The sequence below is a fragment of the Orbicella faveolata genome, unplaced genomic scaffold, assembly GCF_042242905.1.
Source record: "Orbicella faveolata isolate gen_17 unplaced genomic scaffold, um_ofav_v1 contig_27, whole genome shotgun sequence".
NCBI lineage: Eukaryota > Metazoa > Cnidaria > Anthozoa > Scleractinia > Merulinidae > Orbicella > Orbicella faveolata.
The window spans coordinates 4,049,414-4,063,602 of record NW_028301555.1 but is presented as its reverse complement, the minus strand read 5'-3'; the positions used below and the strand labels follow the sequence as shown (position 1 = coordinate 4,063,602).

Here is a 14,189-nt window from a genome sequence, read left to right as displayed (position 1 = left end):
TTTTCTTGAAGCTGGTCTGGCAAAATGGGGAAGACGTAGAAGGATACGAACGCTAGAGTGGCTGGGCGACGAGAACAAACTGAACAAAAGAAAGCGCGGCGGAGCAAATGTGCATGGATAATATTCCAATGGATCTCAATGAGTTGGGCGATTCATCGGTATCGGACTCAACAAAAGAGTCAATGTAAACGTTGCTGTTACAGCTGTCGAGTTCCCAAATTTTTACAGAATCTTTCTCTACTCTTGACTCGATCTTTTTGCCCGCTTGATACGATAGCTATAGCTTCATCCGCGAGGCCAACTTTCGCTTCTTCACTCATTGATGTGTTTTGATTCGTTCTTCGCTTTTTCGAACTGGTAAACAGAGTTTTTCGTGGTCCATGTTTACTTATAACTTAATAGAATTACATCTAATACGAAAAATGCTTGGATCTGAGTAGCCAGCCAATTCGTGGTATCCATATATTCCTGCGAAAGTAGTCTCGGTTGATTGCGTACACGTTATAGGGCTGTCAATCAAGAGGGAACTTTTACTTCCGGCCGCAACGTAAAACCTCCATTTCTCCGCCAATATTGAGTTTTTTTCAATTTTGTTTTCAGGAATTAGAGATTACTCTTCGACCATTAGTTTGAACCAAAAATCCAAATTTGAAGAAAATTGCCGATCTGAAGGTATACTGTAACCTTAAAGCCGTTCAACTAAAGTTATGGGAAATGTTTTACAGGTTTTTGTTATTCTCGCCGTTAAATTCTGCCTTGTAGAATGTGACACACTTTAGAATACGAAAATACAAATACTTTTTGTCACTTGTGTTTTTTTTTTCTCGCTCCAGCCTTTTAAATGCAGACTGAACAAAAAGACTGGACTATACTGTTATCACTCAAGAAGTAAATAAGAAAATTTCCGACAGCTGACACATTTAAATTATATGCGTAATTCATCGGTCTGTTTGTAGTGGTTATTCACCAAATGAGTTAAAATGAAACAGGTTTTGCCTTCTTTGTCTTCTTTTTCCTTGACAAGTGATCTTGACAACCTTTGTTTTGGTTGTTTTAACGAACAAGTTTATCTTATTAACCCTAAGTAGATTCAAAAGTTCTACGGACTTGTGTAAACTAGTAAAAAGGTCCTTCAAAAGAACTTTCTGAACCACGATACATTATAAACAAGACAATTTCCCAAAACGACGAAGATTTTATTTCCTTTTCACGTGTTGTGCGTTGCACACAAACACTACTAAGGCTACTCGTTGACAACCTGACACTGTTTTTGAACAAGGAAACTCGTCATAGAAACAACGTTTTATGTTTTGTTGTATGAACGGACAAATAAAATTTGTCACATGAATTGTTTTCTTTTGAGGAAAATGTGTTCTTGTGTAGTTTAAACAATAAGGTATGAATGAATTGACGAACGAACGAACGAATGAATGAATGAATCATTTAATTTAAATGACAAAGCACCTAGCTAGATAACAATTTAACTGCTGTACTTTGTAACATACTACAGACACGAGTGTTTTACTGGAAAATATGCCACTCTGTGCTCCTTCGTAAAATATTGTTTTTACGACTCGAGAATAAAATTCGTATCTTTGGACCCCCGTGTAATATCCTCTACGTTGTTTTAGTTTGTAATGACTAAACATGCGATTACAAATAGAGCAAGGCATCGCGTCTTTTATACAGACTCGACGCGCTTAAAATAACTTCAAAATCGGTTAGATAGTTAAACCGCGGCAATTCGATATAAAATACTGTTTAATTGTGGTAATTAATCGATATTAAAACTGTTTAATCGTCGTAACTCGATACAAAAATCGTTAAATATAATCACGTAATTCGATATAAAAACTGTTTAGTCGTGGTAATTGGATCTAAAAATAATTCTATCGGGGTAATTCGAGCCTGTTCAGTAGTCCGCCATTTTGAAAATTGTTTTTGATATCACGGACGACTGAACAGGCTCGAAGAGTGAAAGATATATCGAACTACCTCGTTTTAACAGTTTCTTAATCGTTATGATGGTATTTAAGAACTGTCGAATGTGTATGAAAGACCCTCTCGTTATTCTAAAATATTCCTAGGCACGGCGTTTAAAAGTTCTCGGATGACACAAGGGCAGCTGTGTGTGTGATTTCGTCTGTTAAAGAAGCCACGCATGCGTTTTCATAAGACTCTCCTTTCATTTGGCACTGCTTTGCTTAATTTCTGAACAGTGTGTATAAGATCACATTATGTCTTCTTTAGCGACATATTGATAACTTATTGTTGCATTTCCTGTAACTGCTGAACAATATGTGCCATGTGAACGCCACTTCAAAGACAATGAAAACCTGACATGAACAATTTTTTCTATTATTTACTTTGTAATTTTGAACGATTCCATTTGGCTTTAGAAGAAACCAAGCTTGATAAAAGGATTTTTTAGTTTAAGAGGCAACTGAAAAGCCTGTTTCTGGACAACTATTGTCTCCTTTGATTTGTTCAAATAGTGAACGTTATGCTATTTTCATGCAAAACAGCTTAAAAATGTAAGAACAGTTGTTGAAGTTCACTCCACGTCTGTAAGCCTGGTCTTCAATTAATTATAATTTACTTCAGCAAAGTTAACTTCTTTTCCTCTTTTTTCTACAAAACAATTTCTCGGTAAACATTAAAAAATTTTCTTTCTAAATGCAAGTTGTTAAGGGCTGTCTTCGAGTTCCTAGTGCCCGCATGTCTGGACAAAGAGTTTGTATTACCTAAACTTTAACAATACTTTTCTTAACTTTTTGTCTGTTTTTTTTGTCTTTCTTGTCTTGTCTTTTCTTTTGTTTTGTTTTTTTTTGTTTTTAACTTTCAGCTGTCAATTTTATATCCTCAAGGACCCTATTTAAAGGGCAACTGGAACCCACGGGTACCACCAGTTCAGTTCTTCACATGCGGCTTGCCTGTAAGGAAGCTTAGCTCATCTCAGAAGGGAAACATCACGCAAGAAATTAGCCGAGAAAACTCCAGTATTGTAAGTCATGTTTGTAACAAATCTGTAGGTGATATCTGCCCACCCTTAGGTGTACCAATACGAGGCAGCCAGTTCGTTAAAGCTTTTCTTTTTGCGAAAGAAATAAGTGTGCATAAAATATGCTTAGCACAGGGAACTTGAGAAACAGCACTGCATAACAGCAACTTTTTAGATCATTTCGTTTTAGTCCTGCACAATTAAGACATTTACGAAGAGGAGGAAAGCTTGTTAACAACCTTTAATTTGCTAAGTATTAATTTATTTCTGCAGTGTAGACTTCAGGAAGCGGAAAATCTTTTAAACTGGAAACGCCCAAGAAAGTATAGAGGGGTTTGGGGAAACAAGAGAACATGATCTTTTATTTTTTGCAACTGATGGATAAAAAAGAACATTTTTATCGATTAATTTGAGGGAACAAGTGATATCTCTGCTATGAATGGAAATTTCGACGAAAATGTGAGGATAAAAAAAAAAAATAGAATTCAGTATTGTTGGGGAACAAGGAAAAAAATGTGAAATTTTTGAGGAATAAATTCAAGATTTATCCTTTTCCGGGTCTGGAGGCCCTGATCGTAAAGTGAGTTTTAAAGTCACGTACAGTTTTTGTTGCAGTTGTGATATGTAGCCTACTGATCTCTGTTTTATATCTTAAAGGACCATGAGGTGTACCTTAGTTCTGTTCTTCCTAACAACTCTGGGCCTGTCGGAATCAGTTCTTGTCTTAAAAACGAAACAAGGGGTAAATATATAAACATATATTTGTCAGTTTGTAGAAGGGCTGATCTCGGAGAGGACAATTCAGTATTGTTATTTGATAGTAAGTCTCGAACACTTCCCAATGATTTCGGGAAAAAAAGCAAGAAACCGAGCAGGAAATTTATTAAATATGTGGAAAATCTGCACCTAACCTAAGACCATTAAAAGACGGTTACTGCGTTAAATTTCGATAAAATAAGTTGTTGCTAAACAAAAGTATTTATTACTAAAGTGTCACTAATTTATTATTTCACAGAGAGCACTTCCTAATCGTAACTTGGTAAAACTGGAAAGAGGGATTATTGGTAAGATAACACTATCCTTTAGTTTTTTTCGTTAAAAAAAATATATATATATATTCTGGAGCTTTATTTCATTCGAATTGAGTTGACGCCGTGAGGTATCAAATTCATATGAAGTAGTTTTCTGCAGAGATATAATAATTGAATTACTTCGAAATATAGAGTCGGCATACTGTCCGAATCAGGTTATTTTATGGTGCACAGGATTATCGCTAGCAAAGCTGAGTAAATCATGGCTGATTTGAAGGGATCTAATGATGCGTTCTTCTTCAGTAGATCTCATTCCCTTATTTTTTTCAATAGCAAAACGTTTTAACCATCGTGGCCATATCGTTCAACAAGGTATCAATAATGGGACAGTCAGATTGCATTTAAGTGATGAAAGTGGCGCAAGCGAAAATGGTAAGAAGTTAATAAGTTGTTTTTCCTTTGATTTGCTGTGAAATTCATTCTTTAAGGGTGCCTAACTTGCCCTGTTCAGACAGTGGCATGAAAGTGCAGCAGGACAGTGTGAATCGCCGTTTTCCGAGTAATAAGGTGTTGTTTGCGGGCCCCAAACCGCATTACACTAGGATAAACAACCTTTTACCATCCCTTCTTCGGCGGGAGCTAAGGGTGGGTGGAGGGCGGGGGGGGGGGGGGGGGCTGTTACTTTTGACGCATAGCTTACAGTTATACCGTTTATGGAATATCGAAGTGAGCAAGATTGTGAGCAATGTGGAGAAATGTCCACGATTCTTATAATTGTGCCTATTAAATAACAAAATCACGTTTAAAGGTTGCAAAGCACAGTAGAATAGTGTTAAAAGCACTTCGAAAACACAGTTTCTGCATACGGTTTGGATGATCATTGAAATTATTTTATGGCGCACTGGATTTCTGCTAGCAAAGCTGACGCGATATCTGTCAACAAGATTACAATAATGGGACAGTCACATTTCATTTGCGTCATGAAAGGGGCGCAGGCGAAAATGGTAGAAATTGAAGATTTTTTTTCATCTGATTTCCTGTGAAATTGACTATTTAACGTGCCTAACTTGAATTCTTTACATAGTGGCATGAACGTGTAACCAGTGAGTGGTCCATTGCATGGAATTTAGCAATCCTTTATTATCCCTTCGATTCTTCCGCGACAGAAGGGCAGTGAAGGGAAGGGGGGAAGGGGGCGGAAGGGGAGGGATCGGGGAAGGGGCTGTTTCGTACCTACCTGGCACCTCAGTATACTGTTTGAAGAACACCTGTGTTAGTAAAATTCTATCCAGTGTGAAGATATTCCCATGAGTTTTCCTTAAAAAGTGTGTTACATAGCTTATTCGAAATCAATCTTTTTAAATAACAGAACAACGTAAGGCTTGATTTAATCCTTATATATTCATTTCTCAGCAAAACGGCTTCATATTGTTCACCGAGGTGACAATGATGGTGGCAACACATTACACACGGAAGACGAAGGCGAGTGCACCCTAAAAGATACCTTGACAGTTTAAAATAGTGGTATTTCGTCCTCAACACCCTAAGTGAGACCAGAATCCTTGATTTAAACCCCTGAGGGAGACGACTGGCATTCTCTCTACCTTTCCAAATATAGCTATTATTACAGTTGAGCCTGCAGTTCAATATTCTTTTGTTTAAAAGGCATACAAACGAGGCGAAAGGGTCAATACGAAGCAGAATTGGCCCTTTCGCCTCGTTTGTATGTCAAACCACTGATAACTGCAATAACAGCTGTTGGAATTGCTTCCTTCGCATCGATTATTTCCTTCTTTGATTTGTTAAGTTTAGACTTCTACAAAGCAAACCTAACGACATAAAGTCCTTCTTATGTCGTTATGTCGCTTGTGTGAATAACTGACGCCTTTACCAAGTGCATACAATATCCCACTTAATATAATTGTAACCAGTCTGAAAACACCCACATAATTGGAATAACGATTCTTAAAAGGAAAAAAAAAACATTCTGCTTTATGCCCATTCTCTAGCCAATGAATTCAGATTTGGGTCTAATACTGGGAATAATGGAACTGTCGTTCAAGAAGGAGCCAACAAGGGAGGTGTCGGCCTAACGGTAGCCAAAAGCGACGCTCCGATGGGTAATGTACAGTTTAAATTTTGTTCTATTAGCTCCTGAAGTAGTAGATCTGACCCTGAGAAAAGCTAGTGACAGCAATCGGTGGATCGTATTTTTGCATTGAACTAACTTTGAAAGATTTGATTTGATTCAATTTGATTTGAAAACTTTAAAGGAGCTACGTCATGGTTTGAAACTTTAAAATCGGTTTTCACTTGAGCGTCGAAAGTAACTTGGATTTGCTTTCGTTTTACACTGCCACTGAGCCATTGGCTCAACCATGCATGCCACTTTTTGCTTTCTAATCAGAAGTAAAGTCAAACCGATCGATTACTCTTTCGCCCACGTTTTCGGCGCTTCCCGGAAGCTCCATGTGTTTACTTTAAGTTTTGATTGGCTCACTGGATTGCCCGTACCCTTTATGATTGGCCACTGGCAGAGTGATTGGCAGAGTGGTCTCGCGTTTAATGGTTTATCACACTCGATTGAAAACCGCCCTTACAGGGGCTAATTTGATCAGTATACCCCATTTTTTAGCAAAACGTTTGAACGATCCCTCGGACAGCTACCTGTTCAGGATTAATAACGGCAGCATTGGCCAACAAGGAGAGAACACAGGGGAAATCGATTTGATGAGCAAGCCAAAAGAAGGCACCGTTGTTCAGCAAGGTCTGAATAAAGGGACACTTGCCTTCACCGATAAAGGTAGGTAAAGTCTGCATAAGAGCAAAGTGGCCCATCAGGCCGGCGATTATCTCCGGTTTCTCTAGCATGAAGCAAATAAGAGTATTTCTACTCCCCCCTGGATGGGATGCTAGTCCATTGCAGGGTTACCCCCAGCATTAAGTTCGCCGGTACCCATTTATACCCTTGAGTGGAGAGAGACACTGTAAGAGCAAAGTATCTTGCCCAAGGACACAACCCAATGTCCACGGCCGGGGCACGAACCCGGACCGCTCGATCCGGAGGCTAGCGCACGAACGATGCGGCCATCGCGCTTCCACTCACCGATGAAGGACCGGGTATGAAATTAATTAGATATTTTAATTTCCATTGGTTGAGAAAAAGACGAAGTGAAAGATATTTATAGTTGTCTTGAACGTCTGGATGACGGTGAGGAATTTCAATAATCGGTTGCAGCTTCGGCCATTTCTTTTAGCTAAAAGAATTAGAGTTTCAGCCTATTTGGCAGCTATTCAGTAGTTTGCAGATCTTAGATCTCAACTATCGGTCAGGAAAGCCGGGCATCATTTCTCAGCGGACGGTTTCGATTTTGCCCAATACTCAGCTAAATAGTAAAAAAATCCAGCACCATGCTTTACCTTATATAGTTCCCAATGAAAATTTAGGTTTTAAATCCATCTTAATCTCAGTCTTGAGTAGAATTGAAGCTTAGGCGTCACAAGCCTTAATTCAGTTATTACTTAGCGTTAATAGCTGAGCGGGCATTATACAGCGTAAACACCCCCCCCCTACCCTCCCGGCCCTCCCCCTTCCAAACGAATGGACATTTTTATATGCATGTGAAAATTGCATTACCAGATTTCGCTGCAAGTATTTACCCGCAAAATCACTTCACCCGATGAATCAATGGAAATGAGAGGAAAACAAAAATAAAATAAAAATATTTCTTACTGATATTCATTCTGTTTTGCATGAATGTTTAATCAGAGTCACTTTCCAATTGATGGCATTTTAAGGTAGGCTCGCTTACATTTTACAGAACTGTAGCACAGAACTGTTGACAGCCTCGTCCCCATGGTCCTCTGGAAACGAGGTTGAACTACAGAGTATAATTTTAAAAGACATGAAAAACGTGAGTTTTAATTCAATTCTAATGTAACCATTCCCAGGAAAACGTACCTATGGCTTGAAGGACAAGTTCACCTTTAAAGACAACAATGGCACTATTGCCCAGCAAGGCATAAGCTCTGGCAAAATTGAGTTGAATGTCAGAGACGAAAGTGGCAGAGGCGGATACGGTGAGAAATTTCACCCTGTTTGTTGTAAAACTAATCATTCAAAGGTACTTAAGGTAATTCCTCTGAAATTAACGTGACAATAGATTTTTGTTCAAACTTTGTTCACTGAACATTTGTCATGTAATAACTTCAGTTTTGAAATAAAAAAGGGCCCATGCTCATTAAGGAGCAGTGAGGCATTGAAAATGCCCCATTTTGGCATTATTTAATGCTTATTATAGGAACGCATTCCCAGTAATTGTAAAATCTTTGTGAGCCCAGACTCATAAGAACACGCATTAAACTACAGTCAATACATTGTGTCGGACACAAATAAACATTTTAAGTTTGATTCAGACAGAAAGCTAAATCCTTGATTAAAAATTTGAACCATATTTCTAGACGTGGTTACCGACTGCAAAATAGAAAAGACCACAGTGTATCTGCTATTTTTCTTATTTATTCAATTTTCAGCAATAGAAATTAGATCAGTCTTTTCTTACGCAAAGCTTATGATTAGTTGATTACAATGACTGGAAAAAAAATTGGGGTCCCCGTGCTCGTTGGTGAGCTAGAGCCATTTTTCCATTGACAGAGCTCAATATCAAGGCAAATCCGTCATGTTTTCAATAGGCGCGTACACGAGCGCGCTCTAATGACGCCATAAATTATGCGCAGTAAGGATGCGCGATGCAAATGTGAGGAAGGACCTCAACTTGTACCGTTACACAGTGGCATGGATGCGTATGGACCACATATAACATGAACACATATCCAGAGAAGCGAAAGTGCCTCCCACTCCGGAAATCCAAGCAAAAAAGAAGCAAAAACAAAAAAACAAAACAAAAAAGCAACAACAAAAAAAAACCTTGATACGTGTGAATCTATCGAGCTTTATTATCGCTGCTACCAGAGAGATCTCTATTTTTGGACTTTCGATCGGGGGAGGTCGTTACTCATCACAGTAAGTTCACTAGTGAGCCTGAAATAAAACACTTTACTTAGTAAAATAGACCTTTTTAGCTTAGTCAACTTGTTTTTCCAGTGCAGACCACGTGATACTCTCGACAGAATTGTTCCAGTTATCCATCTTAAAATGATTCCTTCGTATACACGCGAACATTGTCATATTCAAAGGCGAGAATTCTCAAGAGTATCACCAGATTGAAATGAGGCAACAAACTGCCAAAGCTGAAACAAAGTATATTGTCATAAACGCAGAAATGTGCACAAGGTTTTTGTTAAAATGTATTCATTAGGTTTGTTTAGAATGGTAAATCGATTAGTCTGGCAGTTTTGTTAATCCGAAGTTCCTACGGTGTAGGTCCATTTATGTGCCTATGCATTTTCAATTGAACTCCCTTAGTTCAGCTAACATTTGTAACAATATAATAATATATAATATAATAATGTATATGATATGAGGTCAATTTATCATGCACGTACTGAGTTTTCTGAAAAGTCAAATCAACTTGGCCATTTTGCTAAAAAATCTAGAAGCGAAAAAGAAGACCATGCTTGACCATATTTCCAAATATCGATAAGAGAGCTGACAACATGTCTCGTAGCACTAACGAGTGTTTGACGTATTTTCTCAATCGAAACTAAATTGAAAACGGGGAAATAAAATCGCAAAAAAAAATTTGGGCTAATTAAGATCATATATCCAACCATTGCCACGGTTATGGTTGCTGATGATGTACTAAAACATGAGTTTAGAGGTGATGTTACACCGATGTTGATGTTGTCGATTTTTACCGCCGACTATTTTTAACGCAACAATGTTGCGTTTAAAATCGATGGCGCACAGGGCGACTTTTAACGCAACATTTCATTGCGGAAAGGTAAGGTAAGGTAGGGTAAGGTAAATTTATTTTGAGTGGTAAACGTGGGGAGTGGTTGCCAAATCTCCCGAGCCAGGGGCTCATGACAAAAACGCAAAACTATTTACAATAACTTTGCTACTTACAATTACCTTATTTGCTAAGATAAATTCAGCACGTTGCAGGTTTGTGAAAGCGATTCAAAACCTTGAGCATTGTTGCCCGAATTTTCCATGTTGCGTGGAAAATCGTCTCGTGTATCATGCCATTACCGACCGTTGCCGCAACAAAGTTGCGTCAAAAGTTGTCTCGTGTAACAAGGACTAAGAACCAGCGTTAAAACATCACCTTAAGAATGGTGCTTGAAAATTGAAATATGTTACTAACTACCGTGATTTATATTCGTTTACCAGCCAAACGTCAGAGTAATGCCGACAAATTCTACTTCGCGGCTAACAATGGCTCCATCGAACAGAAAGGTTCAAACGCCGGAGAAGTTGCCGAAACCATAACCAGAGACTTCCACCCTAAAGGTAACAGCTGGAATAGCGAAGAGGGTTCAGAGCCACCTTATATTTTCGAAAATTGATGGCGGCTCGGAACAAACAAATGGGCTTCATGGAAATCAGTTGAAGTTGTAACCACTGCAGGCTAATAAGGGGGCGTTATTGTTTTTATCTGGTGGACTTCTGTGTCAAAAAGATACGTACAAAGCCAGGACCACATCACCTGGAGTCAAGCCTTTCCCGTATCATTCTTTTCTTAAAAAGGTGATGAGCGCAAAGGTCTCTTGGTTTCCCACGAAATATCCTGTTTCTGCAGATAGAAAATGCAAAATAGAGGGCAAAAGTGAGGTCTCAGTCTTTGTTGAAACAAAGAAAGGTCATAGCTGGGGCATCATTGGGTATTGAAAAGGGGTCGTGTGAAAACTCCCATAAGAGCTGTCTCTAAAAATAGAAAAATACGGGAAAGGGTTGACTCACAGGGCTAGTATGCGAGATTAAGGCTCCGGGTAATGGGCTCCCTACAAAGCTTATTTGCTAATCATTGGTCAATGGTTTGATACCGTTGTTGTAGCATCAAGTGTTTGCTTTAGTGCTTTGATTACCAATCTCCTAATTCGATTCTTATCTTCCCATTTTCCAGCAAGCCCTCTTAACGACCCAAAGGATTACGATTTTAAGCCAAACAATGGCACCATTATCCAGCAAGGCTTGAACACGGGGACCATCAAATTGCCGGGTAAACCATATGTTGGAAACATTCCTCAAGAAGGAAAGAACGAGGGGATAATTCTATACAACGGTAAAGAAGGTACGGTAATGATTTTTTTTTCTTTCGATTGCATGTGAAAATGCTACTTATGCAACGCTTTTGACTGATTTACCATGGAATATCCCTTGCGAGTCGCTTTTGTTTTCTCGGTATACGTACCCACGAGCCTTCAGGCTCGTGGGTATATCAACAAAATACAAGTGACAAGTGGGATACCTTACATATTCTATGGTATACCACGGAAACGTTGTGCACAATATTTAACATCATGGCATAGAAACTACAGTAACATATAAAATATTTGGAAACATATTTGAAAACTCAAGAGAAAAACGATTAACGAAACGAACATATGGCTTGAAAACCTGGCATTGCTTGTATTCAACTATGTTCTTCATGTATGCATAAAAATTTTCTGGGAAGAAACGCCCTGTAATCCTAAGCTATTGTAAGGTAGTATTGTAATGGTTAGTTTCTGTAAGGGGGTTACAGCGTGGATATCGATTGATTCAACGAGTGTCTCGCAGTGAAGCCTAAATTATCGTCGTTTTCATCTAAGCGTGGACACGGGACGGAAAAATTATTGTTACTGGATGCAAACAGAACAAATTTGGTAGCCCAACATCTGAAGTTTTACAGCCGTTAAGCAAACTTTCGCGCCGAAGTTGGAAAGTAGTCGAAGTTGTTGTTGTGAAGTTTCGATTTACAAATACGGGTGCAACTTCAAGCCTAGCGCTCTTCTGAATTTAAAGACTTGAGAAATGAGGTATTGGCGATGGTGGCCATGCTTCCAGCTGGAGAAATAAGTCGCAGGTTTCGTGTTCAGCGTCCAACTGCACACAAGTACCTATATCGCGAGATGGTAAAATCGACTAGCTTTCAAGAAAGTACGTATCAAAACACCAAGCAAGCTGTCGTTCGCCGATTGGATGTTTACGAAAAGCGGAAGCATACTCTAACAGATCCGTATCAATTTCCTAGAAGAAGTCTATCCCTATCCATTCTATTTGTTCCCGTTAGGTCACACGAAAACACTTTTCTATTAAGCGTCATCCTCGAATACGCGTCGTACTCCTAAAAATGTTTCCTAAGGCCTTTTTGGGAAGCCACAAGCTTGTCTTTCGATGTCTTCAACAACTTTTTGGACAACATGGAATACCCCCAGCCCCCCTTTACTGGGCAAAATATCTTCTGATATTGAAAACTGCATCATTGGATAATGCAATTCAAGAGTTTTCATTGACTTAACCTTCATGGTATATGAGCCATTATACTAGCTCTGCAAATATGGTAAGCTTACGCGTAATTTTTGGGAGCGTTTTTATTTTTATTTTATTTTAATTTTCTGTATTTTGGGGGCATTTTTAATAAAACAATTATCCAACTCGCGCTTGTTGAATATGGGATGATTTTATCCAACTTGGCAGTACGCGCCCTGTTTAGCTTCGTTGGCTATCTACCATCTCATCATTCATATCCAACGCGCGCTCGTGGAATAATTGTTAATTATGAACAGCCACTGACGATGGTAGATAGTTAATGGAAGGTACCTGGGAATTGGATCTTTCCTGGAAACGTGTTACTAATGAAATCTTTTTATGCTCACCGAAAACCTGAGGTTTAATTCTTCTAATTTGACGTACTTATTTCTCTAGTAAAACCACGAGATGCACCCAGCCAGTTAATCTTTACAGGAAAGAGTAGTGAAACGATTGACCAAAAAGGAACCAATACGGGAAACATTAAGGAACAGGAATAAGCTTGAATACACGTTCCGCTTTTTAACACTAAACAGATGTTTTACTAAGTTAACTTTAATTTGTAATGCAGTATTTGTACGCTTTTAGAACTGGTTGATGCTGATTGTTCACACATGAACTGGGCGTAAAGATGGTAATTCTAAGTGAGAAAAGCAATGCTTTGGTTGCAAACTTTTTGCATGATCAGTATTTTTGCCTTATTTAGCTGAACTATTGCAATTTTGTTAAGCATTTAGTCTTGATCTTACTCTTAATTTCTCAGATTTTATAAGCTTTTAGAAGCATTTTATTATTACCGTCAAGCACTTTTAACATGAGTCTCTGCCTTGGTAGATTGCGCAAGCACTACCCGTGTTATTGACGTATAATAAATTACTTACTTACATATGGAATGGCTTTTGCTTTGTTTTTTGTATGTAATGGGGTGGAAGGGGAGGGGGGGGGGGGGGAGGGCAGGAAACTCTTTATGGATAATTTTGTCCCCAAAAGGTGGTTTAATTTCTATCAAATCTTTCGAAAGTTGTAAAGATTGTCCGTGCTGAGTCAAGCAGAGTTCAAGGGCAAACGCGCTATGAGGCCCCGGAAGCTTTAGAGGAAGAGCGCAAAACTTATTCTACTCTGGGTGAGATAAACGACAAATTTAGCACACCGTGCTCTTTACTTAATATTTCACCAAGCATTAATAGCCGAGCAGTCTACCATATCTCATTTGAAAGGGCACAAAACGTACTTTCCGAAGATTTCTGAGGAAGATCAGAAGAATGATGTTTTAATCATACACCAACATATTTAAGTACAGTTTAAGGGTCAAACATGATATCAAGCATTACGTTATCTATATCATAAGCATTACAGTGAAATTACAAGTACTCAATTACGGCTTTTCTCAGGTCATTTGCGCGTTTAAGATCATAAAGTCAGTTCACGACTAAACAAAATTAAAGGAAAAATCTATAGCCAATACGCAGTCGTTTCTATATACTTAAGTTACAAGTTGAATGCTGAACGATGTATTCCTCAAGTAGCCGTTACTCGAAATAGCTTAACAGAACAGAACATTTGCCCCCTCCCCCCCCCTCCCCGAGGGAGCTTCAATAGGAAAAGGACGGGGGTGCTCGTCGGAAATTTTGAAAGGACCCCTAAGAGGTGCCAAGATCCTGTTTTGTGGGCGTGGCTTGAATTTTTTTTCAACCCTAAGAGGTACCAAAACCCTTTTTTGACCCCTAAAAGGTACGATGAG

At 38.7% G+C, this 14,189-nt stretch overlaps 1 protein-coding gene across 1 annotated transcript; it reads left to right on the top strand.

Annotated features, from left to right (window-relative positions):
- The first annotated feature begins 2,790 nt into the window (after positions 1-2,790).
- Positions 2,791-13,341, top strand: LOC110053354 (uncharacterized). The gene is made up of 11 exons (XM_020759578.2): positions 2,791-3,004; positions 3,659-3,743; positions 4,017-4,065; positions 4,366-4,464; positions 5,446-5,514; positions 6,042-6,152; positions 6,668-6,835; positions 7,984-8,112; positions 10,328-10,447; positions 11,061-11,228; positions 12,845-13,341. The coding sequence occupies exons 2-11, from the start codon at positions 3,663-3,665 to the stop codon at positions 12,946-12,948; spliced, it is 1,098 nt and encodes a 365-aa protein (XP_020615237.2). The 5' UTR covers positions 2,791-3,004; positions 3,659-3,662; the 3' UTR covers positions 12,949-13,341.
- The last annotated feature ends 848 nt before the right edge of the window (positions 13,342-14,189 follow it).